A 20,519-nucleotide genomic window follows, 5' to 3' on the forward strand; every position below is an offset into this window, starting at 1 on the left:
GGTTTTTCCCCCTTTTTAGGGGTTTTCACATAAAAACTCTGTTGTCTCTTATGAACACTACACTCTCTCCCTTATCTACTTGTGTGCTGGATCTTCGTACAATGCTAAGATGTTAAACTATATATTTATCTACCGCCATGAATATTCCAAGACGCAACACATCTCAAAGATTATATCAAATATTTATTTATTTAATAGGATATCTAAACGCTGTCACTCCAAAAGGAGTACTTGACGTCATAACTAATTACTAATACATTAGCGGAACCTAGCGAGGTCACCCACCAGCATCGGGCTCACACTTGCTTTGCCCCACTAAAAAGGTGAGGCCGTAATAGGTGGGATTCGAACCCGAAATGAGGCGTTACCAACCGTGCTCAACCACCAAGTCATATATAATATAACATAAGAAAATAAATAATCATAGCTAAGTATATATATAGCTTGGTGCTCAGATGCCATTTTTATTTATCCATAAGAAACAAAACAGTTATTTTTTTGTTTATACTTGAGAGTTAAGCAAAAATAATTATTTGTTAGTAGCTTTCATCCTGAAATAGCGATTTTAGTTAAAGATATTTCATTAAAAATAAAGAATTAACCAAAAAATTTGACAAGGCTTCCATTCGATTAAGGCATCATTTGAGATGCCTTTTTTATAGCTTGTTTAAAAAAAATTATAAAAATTTTTTGAACTAAAAAAGTGATATTAAAAAATTGCTTCAAAAATAATAAAAAATCTATCCCAAACACGGCGTAAGACAACTTTTTTGGTGTTTTATTTTTCAAACTACGATCACAATTTCTTTTTGGTCACTTTTTTTGTTGCTTTCAAAAGCTTTTATACTAAAAGCTTACTTTCTATAATAAATTTAGACTTTATTTAAGGCAACTTTTCTAATAATTTTTAAAGCAATTTTTTAATACAAAAAATTTTACTACTAAAAAACAGATTTACAAAATAGCAAAAAAAAAAGGTTCCAAATAAAACCTTAAACTGATTTGAGACAACTTTTGAACACTATTTTTTACTGATTAAATAAAAAAACTAGAAAAATACTTCAGAAAAAAATTAGGAAGATATCCCACATAAAGCAGGCAGGAGATAGAAAAATAAGCAAGCTATTTGTTTTCCTTCTGGAAAACTTAGATGTCAAAACACAAATTTCATATCAAAAATTTCAAATTTTAACAAAAAAGTTTTAAAATCTTAATGAAACTTAAAAAGATAATAAAGCAACAGAATTACAAGTTCCTGATCGAAGTATCAGACTATTAGAGTCAGAAAAGCTTCTGTAATGCTTTAAGAAAACTCCAGCATTGCTGCATTTGCTAGTAGTAAATATAACAGCATTAGAATTAAGGAAAATTCTCTTTTTAAGTAGCAAAATTAGGAACTCCTGTAATAACTTGTAAAAGAAGTGAAAGAAAAAAAAAACTTTAGAGTTCGGATCGAAGTTTAATTGCTATGATCTGAAGGCGCCAATTCACCAATCCTGTCCACCGGAGAACTGCAAAAAAGGAAAGAAATAATAAAATTTTCACTTCAAAATGAAGTCATATCAAACATATCAAAACAATAATTCATCTCCAACTGAACTCTATGTTTAACAAAAAAAAAAAGTATATATTCTTGTCTTTGTTTTATATTTATTGGCGTCGGGTGAATAGCACAACACCAATATTGACATCGCACTGTTTACAGCCAAGATAAAATGGCAAAATACGTTTCCAATCGCCATTCAGGTGGACGCTCGCCAAAGTTGCAAACAAGAGAATCGCGTTCAGTTGGAGTCTTGGAGATGCCTTAAGAAAACCATACAGCTAAATGAACAAATGGAATGCATATCAAATCGTTAATAAGCTAATGTTTCACTTTTCACTTATTTTATAAGTGAATACGAAAGAGTTTTTAAATTTTGATTTCTTATTGCATCATACAATTTAATGAATTTCATTAATATTTCAAATGAGCTTTCAGCGTAGTAAATGATGGTCATGCAACCAATTGGCGATTTTCCTACCAGAAGAGACAGCCAAATCAATTATGCGTATTCACAAACGCAAGAAGTGTTCAAAAGCTCTCTATCATGCAGCCTAATGTGCACGTAAATTTCAAAATTTCAAAGAAAATTAGCAGAACTATATCCATCTTAGAAGAAGACAAGATCCAACTTAGGCTTCATTTGGGACGGCTTTCTTACTGCTTCTTAAAGCAACTTTCTAATACAAAATTAAAAAATTTTGTACTAAAAAGCTGCTTTAAAAAGCATAAAAAAAAGTTGTCCCAAACGAAGCCTTAGTCAGTATGGGTTTGTTTGGTTTTTAAAGAATTTGAGGAAATGTGAAGTTATTTTATATCATAATTTTATTTACAACTCGATGCCCAATACTGATAGGAAATAGATGAAAATTTACCAGATTATGCTTGTGAATCACATATCCTCCATTTTCTTATTTTGCACTCGATTACTTATCAATCAAAGGAGTGAAAACTAGTTTTAATACAATTCTATTGCCAGTTTCATTTCCTTCTCATCTACTTTCATTCAGTTCCTTGAGACAAAACAGAGCCTAATGTTTACCAATATTTTGCATATAGAGAACTTTAGCTTTCCAAACATTCTTTACAGTTATAATAATTATAAAACAAATGAAGAATAACACTTAAAAGGATGTGTAGGTCCAAATATCATAAGCCAGAATTAGATGGCCAACTTAAGGTGACCAAATTTACCCTTATGGTAGCCGAACTTTAACTAGTTTATCAACAACCTCATTTGCTGAGAGTCTCGCCCATTAAGGCTTGAGCACAATGAAATACCGCTACGTGCACTCCATCTCATAAATTTAATTAACCATACAATTTAAGTTATGGGATATATTTTTAAAGATGTATTAGTTTAGTATAGTCTTTTCTATAGCACTCAAAACTCTATAAATAAAAGATCATAAGATAGAAAAGAGAGTTCATGATGTAGAACTAAATAAAATAAGTCATGCAAATAGAGATTTATGCTAAGATAGCATCAAAGACATCAAAATAAACTTCATAAAACATTAAGAAAAATAAGAAAATTTGAACTATTAGATTATGTGATACAAAGAAACTAACAAGTAAAGGCTAAACAATAACAAAAGGTGAATCAGTTTAGATTAGCTAACATGGGTTGGCACAAGTCCAACATTTAATTAAAGGACTAACACTAGAGTTTCTATTTGCACAAATTTAAGTAGAACTTGGCGGATTAATCAAGATTAACACGTATGAGATGATGCCTATAGATGAAATGAGAAAACCAATCCAATATTTAGTTAGATGAAGAACAAGTGGAGGATTGATATTTAGCTCATGAATGGTAGAAATGAAGTCCTTGATGAAATAATGGCCGGTTTTTCCTTGGCTTTCCCTTGAAACCCTTTTTCTTTGTTGAATCAATGCCCTTGTTGCATTAGCAAAAGCTAGATTTCCTTGGAGAGGTAAAATAATGGAGAGGGAAAAGAAAGTTTCAGCTAGATGAGGGTTTGGAAGTGGAAAGGTTCACAGTTTTGGGGTTTAGAGGGGAAAGCCAGACTAGCTGCATGGGAAGGAGGGGAGAGATGATTTGGCCGATTTTTAGTGGCTTGGAGAGGGAGAAGTCAGCTTGGGAAGTGAAGAGGTGGGGTTTGGCTACTAGGGGAAAAGAAAGGACTAATGTGGCTTACTTGGGAAGAGAATTAGTTGGCTTGGGAAAAGGAAAAGTCAGCTTGGCAGGTGAAGAGGTGGGGCTGGCTGCTTATGAAAGAGAAAGGGTTGATGTGGCTTACTTGGGTAGGGGAAAAGTTAAAGCGGTTGTGGATCTCCAAAGGTCAGAATGAATTGAAATAATGCTCAATTAATATGAATTAATTGCAGGATTGGGAAGTCCAAGAGTTAAGGATGTTGGGAAGAAGATGGAGGCGATTAGAGGGGAAGGGAGGGAGGTGGTTGCTGGTTGAAGGCAGGTTGCTGCAGCGGTGGGAGGCTATTTGGGCGGCTAAGGAGGGAGAAGAAAGAGAGAGAGAGGGAAGATGATACCAACCAAGAGCTCACACGCTGTTGGGTATTTCTTTGTCTTTCTTCAAAGGACTTCACGCAAACCCAACTCACCCAGAGAAGAGGAAGCATATAACCAGAGATTTATATCAAAACATGCATAATCCATACAAAAGAATAATGGGTCATATATATAGGCACCCAAAACATGAAAAAACAAAAAACAAGAAGGCCCTTGGCCAAACAACACAAAAGCTCCTTCAAGTGAGGGTAAAATTGTAATAAAATAAATAACACCACATAAAGCTTCTACAACACATGAAAACTAAAAATGTAAAGACTCAATCAAGGCCTAAGATCTCCACCCTCTACGATGATAAACCCTCCAAGTTTTGATGTCCCCATCAGTTTTTGTACTCAAGTTTATTCTAATCAGATCATAGAGTTTATATTTCTAGATTCCTTATTTACCTTTACATGTGTCTCTCTCTATTCTCTCCCATTCCTTTGATTCACTAAAATGCCATGAATCCAACGAGTATGATTCTGATATCATCCAAAAACAAATATGGATCCAAAATCTCCAAAGGTGCGGTGAGCATGAACATGTATCAAGCATCACCCAGCATCATGAATAGGAAATTATCCAAGTAAATATTAGAATGTGATCAAGGATTTGCTGTAAACTTTTTTAGCTCAATGAACTTAGCAAATATGCATCCACCGGATCCAAAGTTTCCAAGAACACCAAGGAAATTACATCGTCCCTTCAATTTAATCTAATATAGTACACAGGCAACCCTCGGAACTTTTCTTTTTCATAAAACAGGAAAATAAGAAAGAAAACAATGAAAAGAGTTCACATTATAAAAAGAATAATTATCAAAATAAATACTTGGCCGACTACGCAAAAGGCTATGAATTTCCTGTATGAGAGATAAGGCCCCCACAAATTTCTTATATGAGAGTTAAAACCCTCAGGTAGATGGATAGTTTATGCTTAACAAAGCCAACCTTCACACTTGATTTTGAATCTGAGTCTCATTGAGGAAAAAAAAAATATCAAGGAAATTCATAAAAAAAATAAAATAAGCAAAGCAAAACAATTATCATTGACTTAATAAACAAATCAAAATGATTGATGATCGACTCAAAAAATACTTTCATTCATTCTTTTGTTCTTTTTGTAAGTTACTATCCAAAGATACAAGAGAATCACTAAAATAAATGTAGATCCAAAAATCATAAACCTAGTTTAGCTGGCTGAATTCACCCTTTAGAGGCCAACTTTAAGTGGCTGAATTCGCCCTTCACATAGCCAACTTCATGTGGCTGATATCACCTAGTTTATCAACAACCTCATTTGATGAGTCTTGCACATCAAGACTCGTGCCTAATGAGATACTATCCATGTGTATTCATTTCATAAATTTACTTAGCCACATGCTCTAAGCCACACATTATATTTTAAAGTCGTGTTACTTTGGTTGACCATTTCCTGTAATGCCCTAAATCTTATAAATAAAGTATCAGAGGGTCATTTTGAGGATTTATTATTCTATGGGGAGTTCGGACAGCATTCGGAGACCAATAAAAATACGCCACGTAATCCTAAAAATATACCCGCGTTAAGTACCGAGCGTGTAACCGGACGGGAAAACCATCCGGAGTCCGCACAGAATAATAGCTCCATTTTGAGAGGGAATAGTAGAAAAAAGAGAAAATTTTCTATAATTCAAATTTATTCTAAATCAAATTTTATATTTTCTCTCTCTAGATAACTTGTTTTCCTTTAGAGCATATTTTTAGTTCTACTCTCTCATTCATCTAAATCACTAAAACCTCATGAATCCTGTGAGCATGATTATGATATCATCCACAGACAAATATAAATACAACATACTTGATATTCCAACAAAATAAAACTCTTAACCCTTCATTAATGGGTTGATAAGCTAGAAAATTTTTGGCGGAGATGTTAAAAAAATTTTTGATGGGAATTCTAGTGTATGTAGCAAATAATTTTTTAAAAAAAAGGCTATTAAACTTAATATAATATTTACTACTAGCAATAAAATTTAAAAATAATTAAATCCAAAGAAAATTAAGTCTGTTTGGATTGAAGGAAAGTGAAAGAAACAAAATAAAATTCCCTGATTGTCAGATGGTTTATGAATTAGCGGCTATTGACTTGAGCTTTTTAACCATTTAATTTCCTTCTCTTCAATGTAAACAGAGACTAAAATCATCAAAGTCATGTCACTGATTGACATTATATATATATATATAAAATTAAACTCAATAAATTTTTTTTTAAAAAAAATCAGTGTTCTGATAAAAAATCATAGATAAATATCTTAGTGAATTTGTTACACTCTAATAAGAGTAGTAATCATAGAAGCAGGACTTGAATTGTAACAGCTCAAACTCTTAACTATCGAGATATTGACCGTTTTGGGCTAAGGGCCTCACGATTTTGTCATGTTGATGCAACTTCCTAGGAGGTCACCCATCCTAGAATTTTTTCGGGATGAGCATGCTTAAGTGCTTAACTACAATGTTTATTAATGAAATTTCAACCATTACACCAAAATGGGTCTCGATGTTTAAGAGTTTAACTTTTTATACTTAAAAGGTTTTACAATCTTCCCCACTTAAGTAGTTAACGTCCTCGTCAGTATCATTATCCCAAAATCATCCACCATGCATATAAAATTCTAGAGGTGGCCCCTGCAAGTTCAAGTGGTGGCTCTCATCACGTAGCACTTTGTCTCATACAGGATTCAAGAGGTGGCTCCTATGACATAGCACTTTGTCTTGAATAACATTTAGTTCTCATCTTCTAGCTGGCTAATTGCTTTGATGCCATTTGTAATAGCTTAAACTTTTAACTTTTGAATTGCTCCTGTGCGATGACCTAAGTAATATAAGTGCATGTCCAAATAGTTTCCAATGCCCCGGATAAATCAGTGTAGTCCGTTTCATGTAATGAGTAATGATCCAGTGATTTCAATTTTGATCAAGACATTATGAAGCACTTTCATTTGACGTCACTTCAGTCTTCTACCATTTTCAACTTATTTGATCAGATCATCTTCAAAATAATGGTTGAGGTCAAAATCCATAATGCTTAAAATCACACAACAAATTTGGCAAAAAACAGATTATCCATGGATTTGGCAAGTAAACATAATTAGGTCAAGAGGTGCATTTTTTTTAAGTTTCATATTGAAATTTTAATCTTATTCAACATAATGTAATGCATATGTTAGGATAAACCAAAGGTTAAAATTGATGTAATGCATATCGGGAGAATAAAATGGAGAATATGTTAGCACAATGATGGATGTTAGGATAAACCAAAGATAATATGAATGTCATACTTGATTTTGAGTTATTATGTATGAGCCCCAAGATAGAGTTGATTGAGATTAATTATAGAAGATTTAGGAGAGATTAATTACAGAAGATTTAGGGTAATTGACAAAGCGATGAAACTAAAAATGAATATTTGCATTACAAATTTGAGATTTCCAGACATGTTTGCATCAATTTTAGCAAAATTTTATCGAATGGACACTTGAGATTATTATGTATTGTTTCAAAATTTATTCACTTCAATTTCTTTGTGACTTGCAACTAAAGCCAACATCTAACACATTTCATTCCTAACATGCCCAATCATTACATATGTTGATCACCTGAAGAATTAGAAAAGTATGTAGTTGAAATCATTTGCTAAGTTGAGAAATTTTACCACTACCATTCTAACTCTATGAAGTAGTTCTTGGTCCACCTAACTTACAAGGCAAGTGTTGGTGGCTCAACACAATCTTGGTGGATGCATTCCTTTGGGTGATGCTATTATTTAGTTTATCTAAGCTTTTCTAGTTTAAGAACCTGTAATTCAAAATATTCCTCATAGAACTATGCACCACTTAAAAAAAAATTTACGTAATAAGTCAAATGTTAAAGGCTCAATATGTAAAGCTTGCAAAGTTGAAAAGATCTCTACATTTTGCTTCATGTAATTTGAGTCAGACATTCAGAAAAGATGGGATCAAGTTCAAACAAGCGATGGTGGCTACATTAGAACCACAGAGGTCACTTACAATTTTCAATCACCATGTTTTTAACTATAACTAAGCACAACTGCCATCGACATCTAAATAATGATGAGTAAGAAGTTGTAAGGATTTATAACTTTCAGAACGCAATAAAATAAATTTTAATGTCAGGTGAAATTTACCTTGTCTATACGTAAATGATACTAATGTTTTATGACTTGTGGGCCTTATAGTGCACTTATTTTATGTAGAAGATTTAACTTGCTAAGATATTTGAACCCAAGAATATAACGAACGACTCTATGAAAAATAATCAGCAAAACTAACACAACTAGATCTGCTGTGAAAAAAGTGATTTGCAACTTGGTTCTGTGAAATAGAAAAAGTATATATTTGAATATTTTTGCTATGATAACAAACCTTTAATTCAATTTTGAATAGTTTTCGTTTTATACAGATGAGAAATGAACCCCGTGACGATCATCATATAATACAGTTAACATGTGGGCATTATGTTAAATCCTATACAAGATATTTATTAATAAATTTAAATTTCATACTCAATAATCAAGATAATGCATATGGTAAAAGCATTGTGAATAGTAGTATATGTGAAATGGAGTAGACATGATGACCCTGAAAAGTATTTCTACCTAATGTTGATGCAGAAGATCTTAGGATTTAAGATTTCCTAATTCAAATCTAAGATAAAATACCCAAAACCAAACACAAACTTCTATTTAGGCAACTCTCTTTTGATAAAAATTAAAAATATATATACATAAAATCCGCCTCAAATGAAAATTTAATGACCACCCAAATAAATAATTATCAAAGAAATGCATAATGAATGAAAACCACATAATGATCCACAATCAAAGCATAATTAAAATTTTAGATCATACAAGATTTGACCAAATTCAATTGCACATGGAAACCAACTATAAAATATGTAGATAAAAAATAGCAAGGAATGAATTCACCAAAAAAAGATTCAAGCATCATGCTAACACAAGTAGATGGTATCAATCGGAAGTTATTAACACTTCTGATTCAAAAAATTCATGACCATCTAACACCTTAAGAGAAATGTAAAAAACTTAATTAAGCAATGGTGTTCTTTTACATGTCACAGTCTTAAAATATCAAAAATTAATAGCATTCTCATATTTCAAAAATCACAAAAATCCCATATTTCAAAAATCACAATAATCCTGTAGCACGATATGATTTCTGATTGCACAATGCAAAATCATATAAATAACTATAATGGCCCATCAGCAAGTCATACAATCAATGATCTTCTTCTTTTTTTTCTTTTAGTTGCGCTTTAAACAATCAATGATCTTGATCAAAATTTTGGTGGGGTCTAGACCTCAATAAACATGTTAAACAACAATAACAAGAACGGTTTAGTAATAAACACAAAACTTCCCAAGTATATTGGTCTTCAAAGATGAAAGCCTATCACAAGTCTTCCTATACTTCTTTTAGACTAAAGAAGACCCCTCTTCAAATGGTTCTCAAACCTTCTTTCTTCTACCTTAGTTCTTGCACTATATGGTGATATTAAATTATATTGGTATAGTTGAAATTAGCGACCGAAAATGGGTGGAGTTCATTTGTAATTCTAAGGTGTACCAACTAGTATTAGTATCTCCCTAAGATTTATTCCCGATGTTGCATAACAATGGGACTCTGTGGGGTATTCTTGCACATTTTGACCTTATTATTGCATCAAATTGTGCCAATTCCTCGAATAACTTTCTACATAACTCACTGGTAGAATTCTACTTTTATCAACTTCTTGGACATCACCTAAGTCATCTCTTGATGTTTATTCATCTATAGTTGGGCATTCCACCATGCCAAGACATGATGGCATGACTTTAGTTAAAAAAGGACTTGCCATGGCTGTTAGACCCATATAAGATTGAAGTCAATCTCAAACTACTTAATCTATGCATGGAGATCCTCAAAATCAGCGGTCTCATTATACGTTGGAATCTCCAATTTAGCATATATTTTCAATGAATTCTTCCTTCAAGAGTTGTAGCATGTCTTACTTATCATCATACAGATAAATATGACTCGACTAGTCATAGCAGTGAATACTGATTGGTTGCATTCTTATCCACTCCATGATCAATCTATTATGTCATTCTAGCCACTTGGTTAGCTAAAGTTGCTGCATAATCATTCTTAGCCATTGATTGGCTTTCTTCTTCTTTTTATCCTTATCTCTTTACTGGCTTTCGACTCGAGTACAAAACAAGAAGCGGCTCTCCTTTTGCTTTATATCACCTCTTTGCTTGCATCATGCATCAACGAGCAATACTCTAATACCAACTTGATCAATAGTGAACATCTCAATGATATGGCATAAGCCTGCAATAAGAGGCTAAAATGGTAAAAAAAAATTGTAGGAATTCTTTTGAGAGGAACATTAATGACTTATTAATCAAATTAAAGTTATCTCAATTGAGTTTTTGTGCTATACTGGTAAGTATTCCTTGGTATCTCATTAAGGTTTTGTGTTTTGACTGCAAGCACATTATTTCACTTTCCAATTGATTTTACTTGCGGGTAGATTACATTTGTTACACTCATTTTGAATCAATTATAAACAAGTCATTGTTTAAAGGTTTCAAATCAAGGCTTGTAGCTAAATCACAACTTTAGTAATTTCGCCAATGTTTGTAGATAAGTTATGGTTGCAAATTCCTTGTCTCCCCGTATAGTTTGTAACATGCATGATGGTTCTCCACAAGTCTCTTATTTGCTTACGAGCAAATCACATTCATTGAAATTTTAGTATAAGTTCCTTGTTGATCCATTGATTTTTTTATTCACATGACCAAGACTTTTAATTGACATTTATACTTTTGAATATGATTATGCATTCATTCAATTAAATTCAATTTCCTTGTGTGTTTGTTTGAGTTCAAGATCTATGTATTTGTTCAAGTCAATTTCCTTGTGCATTTGTTTGAGTTCAAGATCTATGTATTTGTTCAGGTCAGGTTCATGTTCACAAGTCCCCTCTTGTCCAAATTTTATTCAAATTAAGTCTGGTCCCCTGTTCGGTCCGAATTTCGATAGCCTCCCGACGTCTCCTCATTTTACAGTAAATTGAGTCATCTCATCATGCTACAAGAGCGTGTATAATTGATGTCGGGTGACACCGCGGTCGTACATCTTCAATCCCACCAGGCTACGAGAGCATGTATGGGGAGCTTAAAGTACCTATAGAAAACAAAAGTGGTTTTCCCTGCCATGCTACGAGAGCATGTACAAGTACTTTAAGGACTCCCCACCATGCCACAAAAGTGTGTATAGGACCTACCCGCCTCTCCGTATGCATCGCATCGGGTTTCCTCCCACCAAGCTACGAGAGCGCGTATAGGGGGTTTTCTGGCTCGACACAAACGTTGAATGCGGGATCTTTGAGTTTAAAAATTATACCTTTGTGGGGATGTTGACAATGGTGGGAATGAAAATTGTAAAATGCATGCAAGAAAATCCCATTTTTTCTCTCTTTTTTTTTGAAATCTCCTCTCCCCTTTTTTTTCTTTTTCTTTTTTGAAACTTCCTCTTCACTTTTTTTTATCATTTTCATCCTCATCATCATAATTTCATTCATCATTTTGTTAGGAGATATATATGTGTATGCATATGTATATGTACATCTACAAACATCTAAAATTAAGAATCATAATACTATTAACTATTAATTTTAACTAATAAGAGAACTAATAACACTAATTTACATTAACTTGAAATGATGCTTAATGTTAAAAAAAGATAACATAACATAAAAAAGGGAAATAAACAAAAAGAAAACCACTATTTTGATTAGGCTAATGAAGCAAATTTATTTTTTAGGTTGATTTTGGTGGACTTAGGCTTGTGTTAGGTTAAAACAGTGGGTTGAAACCCAAAATTTACCCCGGAACTTAATCCATTAAAACTCCTCAAAAAGAAGCAAGGGATGCCGGGGCGCAAATTTACTGAGCCCATACTACAGTATGGACTTTAACCTTATCAACTCTTTTGTACTCAACCGGGGCCTTACACTTTTTTGAAATGACTTGTAAAAAATGCTGGACGAGCAAACACTTGCTCAATAGGCTACACAAACCCTACTAAAGAATTTAGTATTCGTACTAAAATAAATTGCACAAGACCCAAACAGTGAATAAACAAAGAGTTAAATAGTTTAAATTAAACACTAGGACATTTGTGAAATGTTATACTATTAACATGATTACAATAATACTAATAGTGTCAATCATAGTCACAAGTCAACATATGAACTTGTCATAAGTAATAACATAAAAGTTTCTTGAACTTGACCGTAGCAACAGCATAAATATCATTTGAACATAAACTTGATATCAGAACATAACATATGATAAGGCATAATACACAACATATGAATCAAACCATGTTTCATATTTACATAACGCATTTCACATGTCACCTTTGTCATTTCATATTTCATATATCACCTTGCACCTTTCACATTCCACATTTTCCGGTGCCTCCTTATACCTCCACTTTCACTTATATCTTCACTTGTATACATGTACCTTCACAGTTCATATTTCATATTTCTTGACACCTCCTTATATCTCCACTTTCACTTATACATCCACTGATCCACTTGATCATATCACATTTGTTTGAGTGTATCACGCACATAGGGATAATTACATAAATACACAAACCCTTATATCTCCCTTATATACATATGAAACATCAAACACTATCCATTAGTATATTCATTATCTTTTCTCATCACACATAATTTCAAGCACATGGGCAAAAAGATAGCAAAACTTCCAATATGCATAAATAGAGTAGAACGTATCACAAAAAAAAACAGAATACACATAAGCATAAAAAATAAGTCATTTACACTTTTCAAAACTATAACATAAAGATATCATTCTTTCCTTTTTCACACACACTTCCAAATACATAAGTACAAAAATATCAAATTTTCCCTTTGGCACACATTTGCAAACATATCAACATAAAATCATCATAACATTGACCTATATAAATAATATCATAAATACATCAATATTTGTTAATATGTAAAGCAAAAATGTATAGCCAATAGGCAACATGCTATGGTAAATGACAAAATGCTCAGAAAACTAGCAATAGTTAATCAAATACATTTTCTCCTTTTACTTCACATTTCATACACAAACATAGAAATATAGGCACTTGCAATATATATAAATAGCAAGTAACATCTCATAAAAATATGTAAAATTTCACCCATATGGCTAATTAGTAGGATTTTTTGGGGCAAAATTTGTGCTCACATTTTGACAATTACAATTCACAAAATCATTCATAGAGAATATCCATAGCATCATTTTAAAGCATTTCTTGTACTATAGTAATTTCTAAAAATATTAGCAGACTCACAAAAATATTTAAAATGGCGTGCGAAAAAGACCACCCGTGAAAAATTCATATTTTTTGTCAATATGATCAAAATCTTCTATTCTGCAACATACCAAAAGCTAGCACTATAAAAACTTTCTAAATCTTCGTAAATCTATGTTTTTGTCAACCCAAAAAATACCCACTCAAACATCAAAATTTAAATCTAAAACAAGGTATCGATAAACCACCTCAAGATGAAAACTTTTCCCAATTGGCCATGCTAACAAAATCGGCTCCGCAACTGCCAAACCCTAGCTTTTCATTTCTTTTTCTCTCTCCTCTTGTCTTCACCTCTCCAGCTCCTCTCTATGGTACTTAGGCGAAATGAATATGTGACTGGTATTGGTTAGACATATTTATATAAAAACATAAAAATTGGTCTAGCACCGTAGCGCTCTCAAAGAAAATTTCTTGACATGCAGATAGAGAGCCTAGAGCCTAATGTCGAAGCGCTCCAATGAAATTTATCCAGACAAATAGATACCTCAACGTCGCAACTACCAAGTGCTTCCCAACATAAAGAAGGTAGCGTCTCAGCGCCACCATTAAAGCATCATAATGCCCCCAAGTGATTTCAAACTCAACAGAGAGGGCAGCGCCACAGCGCTCCTAAGGAATTTTCCACTTGACATGTTCTTACTTTTCCAATTCAAACCACAAATCTTTCGACAAAAAATTAACAATGAAAATAAGTTCTGAATTTTCATAGAAATTTAAATGAATTTATGAATTCTTACCAGATTCAATTCAGAGCATTATAGGTGAACTCAATACTGTAGCAAGGGTTACTAAAATGACTATCTTTGGGGAACAAAAAAAATCAAAAGAAGATGTAAGATCAAGTTCAGGGTACCTACCACTTCAATGTAAAGCATTTATGCTATAAAGGTCTCTTCCAAGTACTCAAATGACATGTAATCCTAATAAGATTGTATGGTTTTAAGCCATTCAGGGCTTTGGTAGCTTAAATTTCTTGGTTTAGAGAGGAGACACGGATGTGATCCAAGTTTTGCCATAATCAATTTCCAAATGAGAGATTTGTTAGTATTAATTCAATATCATACATGAATCATGAGATAGGCGATATGTCAGGTATTGACTTAAAATCTATATTGAAGTAAGAATCAAGTTTCGTATTGATGATTCTATAAGTTGTATATGGAAGTTGAATTAGCATGGAAGTATAAGACAATCATGAGTTTTTGACAAAGAAATTAAGAAGGAATTAAGAAGGAATTAAGAAAAGATAGAGAAGACAATAGATATGAAGAAAGAAAGAGAAAGGAATCATAATAAGTTTATTTCCAAACGTCCAACTTATCATATCGATGAACTGTTGATACCTTTTTGAAAAAATTTTGCAATGATATTTTTTTAGTGTTTGTTTAATCCACTTAGTTTGCTATGTTCATTAAATTATCTTCTCTTTTTTGTTTTCAGATATTTAAGGCATCTCTTTTACTTTGTTGAACAAGGGTGTACTTGAATTTTGGGAAAAACTAATAAGTGGTCTTCTATTGTATGCCATGATTATGACTTCTTTATGAGTGAATCAAATCATAGGCTTAAACAAAATCATGTAGATTTTCTTGTCCTATTGTTGCAGAAAATACTTGCTCCTAGGTTGATGTTTTTGTTGCACAAAGTTAAGCAATGTTTATGACTTAGCTTTTACATGCAGATTTCCAATATAGTCAACTGTTATGTATTGCAAAATATAAGAAAAAAAAAAAGGGCAATCCAAATGATTTTGCTCAAAAATACTATAACAATAACTGGCAATCAAGAAGACCAAACTAGCAGCAGAGCTTCAAGTCTTCAACTTTCATAGTGATAAAGCATTGCCTTCAAAAGTATAGAAAGAAAAACCAGTATCGTCCAATCAACTGAAAGAGCATCAAGGTAAACTTTTTGACAAAATGAGCAACAGAGAAACAAACAAGCTGATCGCATACCTTGATACCTTTCAAAAATTTTCTTCATTTCCAGCTGGAAGGCCAGTAAGCATGGACGCTGTATCCTGTCTTCCAATTATCCAAAGAAATCACTTTCCCAACAGCCCAATACACCACAACCATCGCCGCAAGCATCATTCCCCGCTGCACCGTCACACTCTTCAAACGCACCAATCCATGTGTCACGATCGCCAGAACCAAACCCACCAGAGTATACAGAAACCCCACGATAAATCCCTCCGCACCCAACTGCATCCCCGATCCCTGGTAGAAGAACACCGGACGCCCATCCCGGTCGGTCATCATCATAGGCATGTTCCTAATTATATTATGCATCGAACCTGAAACGCTGAAGAAGTAGACGAACACAGCACCGGCCATCCACACCCTAGAATCATGCAGCAGGGTTTCTCCAGCAAGGACCTTTTTTATGATAAAGGGGGCAGCTATGAGGAGGGCAAGGAGGAGGACGGCTTGCTGGCGGGGTGAGACGGGCGGTGGGTGAAGAATGGGGCCAACGGAGATCTTAGTCTTGGATTCAACGAACTCTGCCATCGCGTCAGCAAGGCGAGAGAAGGCAGAGGCGTCCATCGAGTCTGAATCGCTCAGGGATCGGGTTGTGGGGGAGACAAGGCGTACATGGGGTAGGGAATTGACACCAAATTTAGAGAAGGAAGACTGGGACTCGCCAAACTCAATGTCGCAGAAGAAGAGCTTGGAAGCGGAGGGGAGGCCGCGGTGGTGGGCAGCAAATGATTCCGAGACTATGGCGAACTCGGAGCGGAGTTGGGGAAGGTGGAGTTCGGATTTGGAGCGGAGGGAGCTGGCATCAAAGAAGATGATAAGGTGGTAAGGGCGTGGAATTTTAACCGATGTGAGGAAGCGGGAGATGAGGCGGTCGTCTAGATGAATCACTCCGGAGGGCGACTTCGACTGGAGAGATTCCAGTTCGTCCACCAGGTCATCGTCGGATGACGCAGAAACGCCGACGGTTCCAGAGACTGAGAAGACGATGACGAGGAGGTAGAGGGAAAGACAGAAAACAGCAGATCTGGGAGCCATTTTTCTCCCCGTTTCCTTAGGGTAAATTTTGCAATTATGGATCGACGAGTCTGGTAATTGGAGGCGATGGGGTACAGTGCTCGGCGGTGAGACTAGGAAGCTGGAGAAATTATTTTGTGTCCGTTAGGACTGTGGCAGACTGGCAGTGTGAAGGAATTACGAGTGTACATATAATATATATAGTGTATATTATATATGCATACATATACTATATATAATGTGTGTATGCTTATATGTCTAGATGGAATCCGCATAAAATAATTTTTCAGGAGTCCGAACGGAAATAATCGTCTAAATTGTGAGTGTACTTACATTATGTACATAATGTATACAATATATGTCACATATGTGTACACACACTATATATAGTGTACGTACACTCACATGTTGGAACAGTTGTTCTCGTCCGAACTCCGCATAGAATAATTTATCAGGTTCATGAGCGTAGAATTATGATAGATCAGAACTTCTACGGTTGAGTAGACTGTAGACCACGCTCAAATCTAAAGTTTTGTTTGAGACAGCTTTGATATTTTTTAAAATTTATTTTTCTATTTTAAAAATTATCATAAGAAATGTACGAAATTTGTCCTAAATGAAATTTAAGTTTTCATTTGCTAAAACTTTTTTATTATTTTCTGAAGCATCTTTTTAACATAAAAAAATTATAATTCAAAATTATATTTTTGTTGTGTTCTATTGTGCATATGTATAGAATTATCATAAATATGCATATATATATGGGAAGATAAGTTTTAAAACTAATATATAAAAATAAGATGTCAATGTATTTTGGAAATAACGCATCATATCTATTTAACTTGGTAAAAAATATTTTAAAGATTTGATATTTTCGAGGCACTTTATTTCAAAAAAATTTCCGTGGGCGTCAAATTTCATTGTCTTTGTTAAAAATGTTATATTAAAATGGGTTAAAGTTGTTATGAACAATTTGATAATATTAATCACTATAAGATGTTACCTCCTATCTTGACATTTCATATATCAAGAAAATCTTGATTTTTGTATATAGAAGCAAGCATCACATAAGTCTCATGCATGCTGCCTTCTTAGCACAAGCTGTTGAGTGTTGAGGAATGTAAAGAGAATGACATTATATGAAGTCACACAAGATTAAATTTATTTCATGGGTAAATCTTTTTTCAGTATTTGATGAATAGGACAATATAATAAGGATGTCTAGCTTGATGATCAATATTTTTCATGAAATTTGGCGTGATCATTTTTCTTTAACGGGCTGTTAATGCACATGTGATTGTTGATTTCCTATTGGCATATCTTGCTCCTACGTATTCCCACTTAATTACCATTTATCAAATGAGCAAACAATAATTGAGAAGATTAATAATTAAGCTCTAATGTGATAATTATACTTTGATGGTGCATCATATATCAATATCATAAATGCAAATATGCTTCCTTAAGTTCTAGTTAGAACCGCTCTAGTATTCATTTATGTGCATATTATGCTACTCTTTTAAACCCTTATAACATCTTTCCAATAATGAAACCAAATACAAAGCCTTTACTTTTGGCTAATAAGTAGCAATCAAAATAAGAATTTAAGGAATTTATATCCTTAGTGATTCGCAATTTACATTAATCAACTCATTAGTATAAGATACTTTTAAGCTTTGATTGTGCACATCATTAATAAGTAATGAATCTACTTACGCGTGTTACTAAAAAAATATTTGATGAGAGTGCCACATTTTGATAATTATTAGGTGAATACGCTTGCCAAGATCACAAAGAAATTAATAAGTCCTAATGGAAATAGTATTAATAGATTAATTCAAGGTGGGCATATATTATAATCTGTCACATTATCCTCCGCCAAAGGAAGATAAAGCTAATTTTGAGTTCTCTTTTTAAACTTTTTAAATTCTTGAAGACATTGATTTGAGAAATCCTTTTTTCAAATAGCTAATAATTTTGGAAAACCCTAATGAGCTTTCCCTTGCATCTCAAACTTTAAAAAAAAGTTATATCATTTGCGTTTATTATTGTCACTTTATAGTTGACTAAAAATAGTATTACTAATTTGAAGCAAATTTTTAGTTTATAGTTATTTATGACCTCTTAAGCTTAATCTCAATAAAAAGTCCTAAAATTTTTGTTTTAGATAAAAATATAGAAGTTCTAGTTAATAAACTAGTCTTACAAAATTCCTAAAATTCATTTTGGTGCTATTGAATAGTATTTGATACCTTATTATCCTTTACTTTTATCAAGCAAAAATTTTATGAACTCACTATAGAAAATTTTAACATTTTAAATTTAGGTAATGCCAACATGTTTAACAGAACTTAGAAAGATTTTACTATACAAGTTGGGGATGAATTTATTGCATCACTTTTTGAGCTAAGTTTAAAACCACTTTTAACTAGCCCTCGACTGAGAGATTGGATAAACATATCGTAGCACAAGGTAATACATAGGAATGCCTAACAAACCCTTGACCAACTTACTCTTGGCCTAACAATCCTTTAAATCAATCATCCCTTAATTTAGCAAGCCCTAAACTATATTATAACCATTATAGTCTAATAGGCCACTAGAATTATTTATATGGCCAGCTTTTGATTTACACCATATGTTGTACTGGTTTGATCATAAACTAACCTTATGTGGATCCCACTTACCCTTATGAAACTAAGCTGAGCTAGTTTAATAATGCTTTGACTATGCCTTTCTTAATGCAATCAATTTTCAAGGTGATTCATTTGAATTAATTTAACTCTTTAATCATTATTAGGTGATTCAAATGATTCACTTTGTTCAAAGCCTATTTGCTTTCTTTGATTGATAGTGGATATTTAAATTATAATCCCTTATCAACTCAAGACATCTCATATTTTTTTGATTCAACTCTTCTTAAGTAAATATATATTTTAATCTTTGATGGTCAGTAAACAACCCACACCTAACCCTATAGAAATAATGACTCCATATACTTAGTACAAATATAATAGCTGGTTGTTTTATATCATATGCAGGATAATTCTTCTCATAAATGTTAGTTATATAGAAGCGTATGCAATGACTTCTCTTATTTTAAATCAAAACACAACAATGGCCTCTTAATGATGTATCACTATAATTTGAAATCATTTTGTCCACTCAATTCATTCTAAAACAAGAGCTATGACCAAATACTGCTTTAATCATTGAAATATCTCATTGTAATGTAGTGTCTAATCAAAGTTAGTAGCTTATAGCTTTCTCGATAAGCCTGGTCTGTGGCACTATAATTTGTGAAAAAAAAAATCAAAATTATTTTATAATACCCAACCAAATAAAGAAAAGTATGCCTTTCACTTACATTTGTAGGTATTGGCCAATCAATTATTACCTAAACTTTATAGGGTATCATATCTACTAATAATATGTCACAAAAGAAGACATTCTTTAACTAAAATTCTCATTTAATAAAAATTTTCAAATAATTTATGTTCCCTATAATGTGGTTAAATATGTTGATTTGTCCCCCAAAATAATGAAGATATGAGGAAGAACATTCATATTTAAATTCAAAAAAATATGCTTAACACTGTTATATTGTATGAATTAAAATATTTGTTTGTTGAATTTTTTTATAAATAAATTAAGTTTGAAAAAAGTGGAATATCTAGACTGATGTGCGATAAAATTAGGAAAAAATATAAATTGAGGTATGAATGTATTAGATTAATAAAACTAATACTAATATCTATTAAAGATAAATTGATGAAAAATAAATTGAAGTTTTCTAGGCATATCTAATTAAGCTAGAGTAGAAAATATATTCATTTAATCAATAAGTAAAATGAATGCCAATAAATTAAAAATAAAAATAAATAAATAGATTTAACATAGGATATAATATTTGTGAAATTAAAAGATACTTTTGACAAATAGATGATAATAATAGATCATTAAGTAATTGATTTA

At 32.8% G+C, this 20,519-nt stretch overlaps 1 protein-coding gene across 4 annotated transcripts; it reads right to left on the reverse strand.

Annotated features, from left to right (window-relative positions):
• Positions 1-1,151: 1,151 nt before the first annotated feature.
• On the reverse strand, positions 1,152-16,646 carry LOC110093649 (probable dolichyl-diphosphooligosaccharide--protein glycosyltransferase subunit 3). 4 transcript variants are annotated; one of them, XM_020818600.2, is made up of 2 exons: positions 15,512-16,644; positions 1,152-1,511 (listed from the first exon to the last, which is right to left on the reverse strand). In XM_020818600.2, exon 1 carries the CDS (start codon positions 16,563-16,565, stop codon positions 15,528-15,530), a length of 1,038 nt encoding a protein of 345 aa, XP_020674259.1. In that variant the 5' UTR covers positions 16,566-16,644; the 3' UTR covers positions 1,152-1,511; positions 15,512-15,527. The 4 variants fall into 4 exon arrangements, with proteins under 4 accessions (XP_020674259.1, XP_020674258.1, XP_028556252.1 ...); XM_020818599.2 differs by having other exon boundaries at positions 15,504-16,638; XM_028700419.1 differs by lacking the exon at positions 1,152-1,511 and adding an exon at positions 10,079-10,470 and having other exon boundaries at positions 15,512-16,646.
• Between the last annotated feature and the right edge of the window lie 3,873 nt (positions 16,647-20,519).

This window comes from Dendrobium catenatum, unplaced genomic scaffold (genome assembly GCF_001605985.2).
Source record: "Dendrobium catenatum unplaced genomic scaffold, ASM160598v2 fragScaff_scaffold_1520, whole genome shotgun sequence".
In the NCBI taxonomy this organism is placed as follows: domain Eukaryota; kingdom Viridiplantae; phylum Streptophyta; class Magnoliopsida; order Asparagales; family Orchidaceae; genus Dendrobium; species Dendrobium catenatum.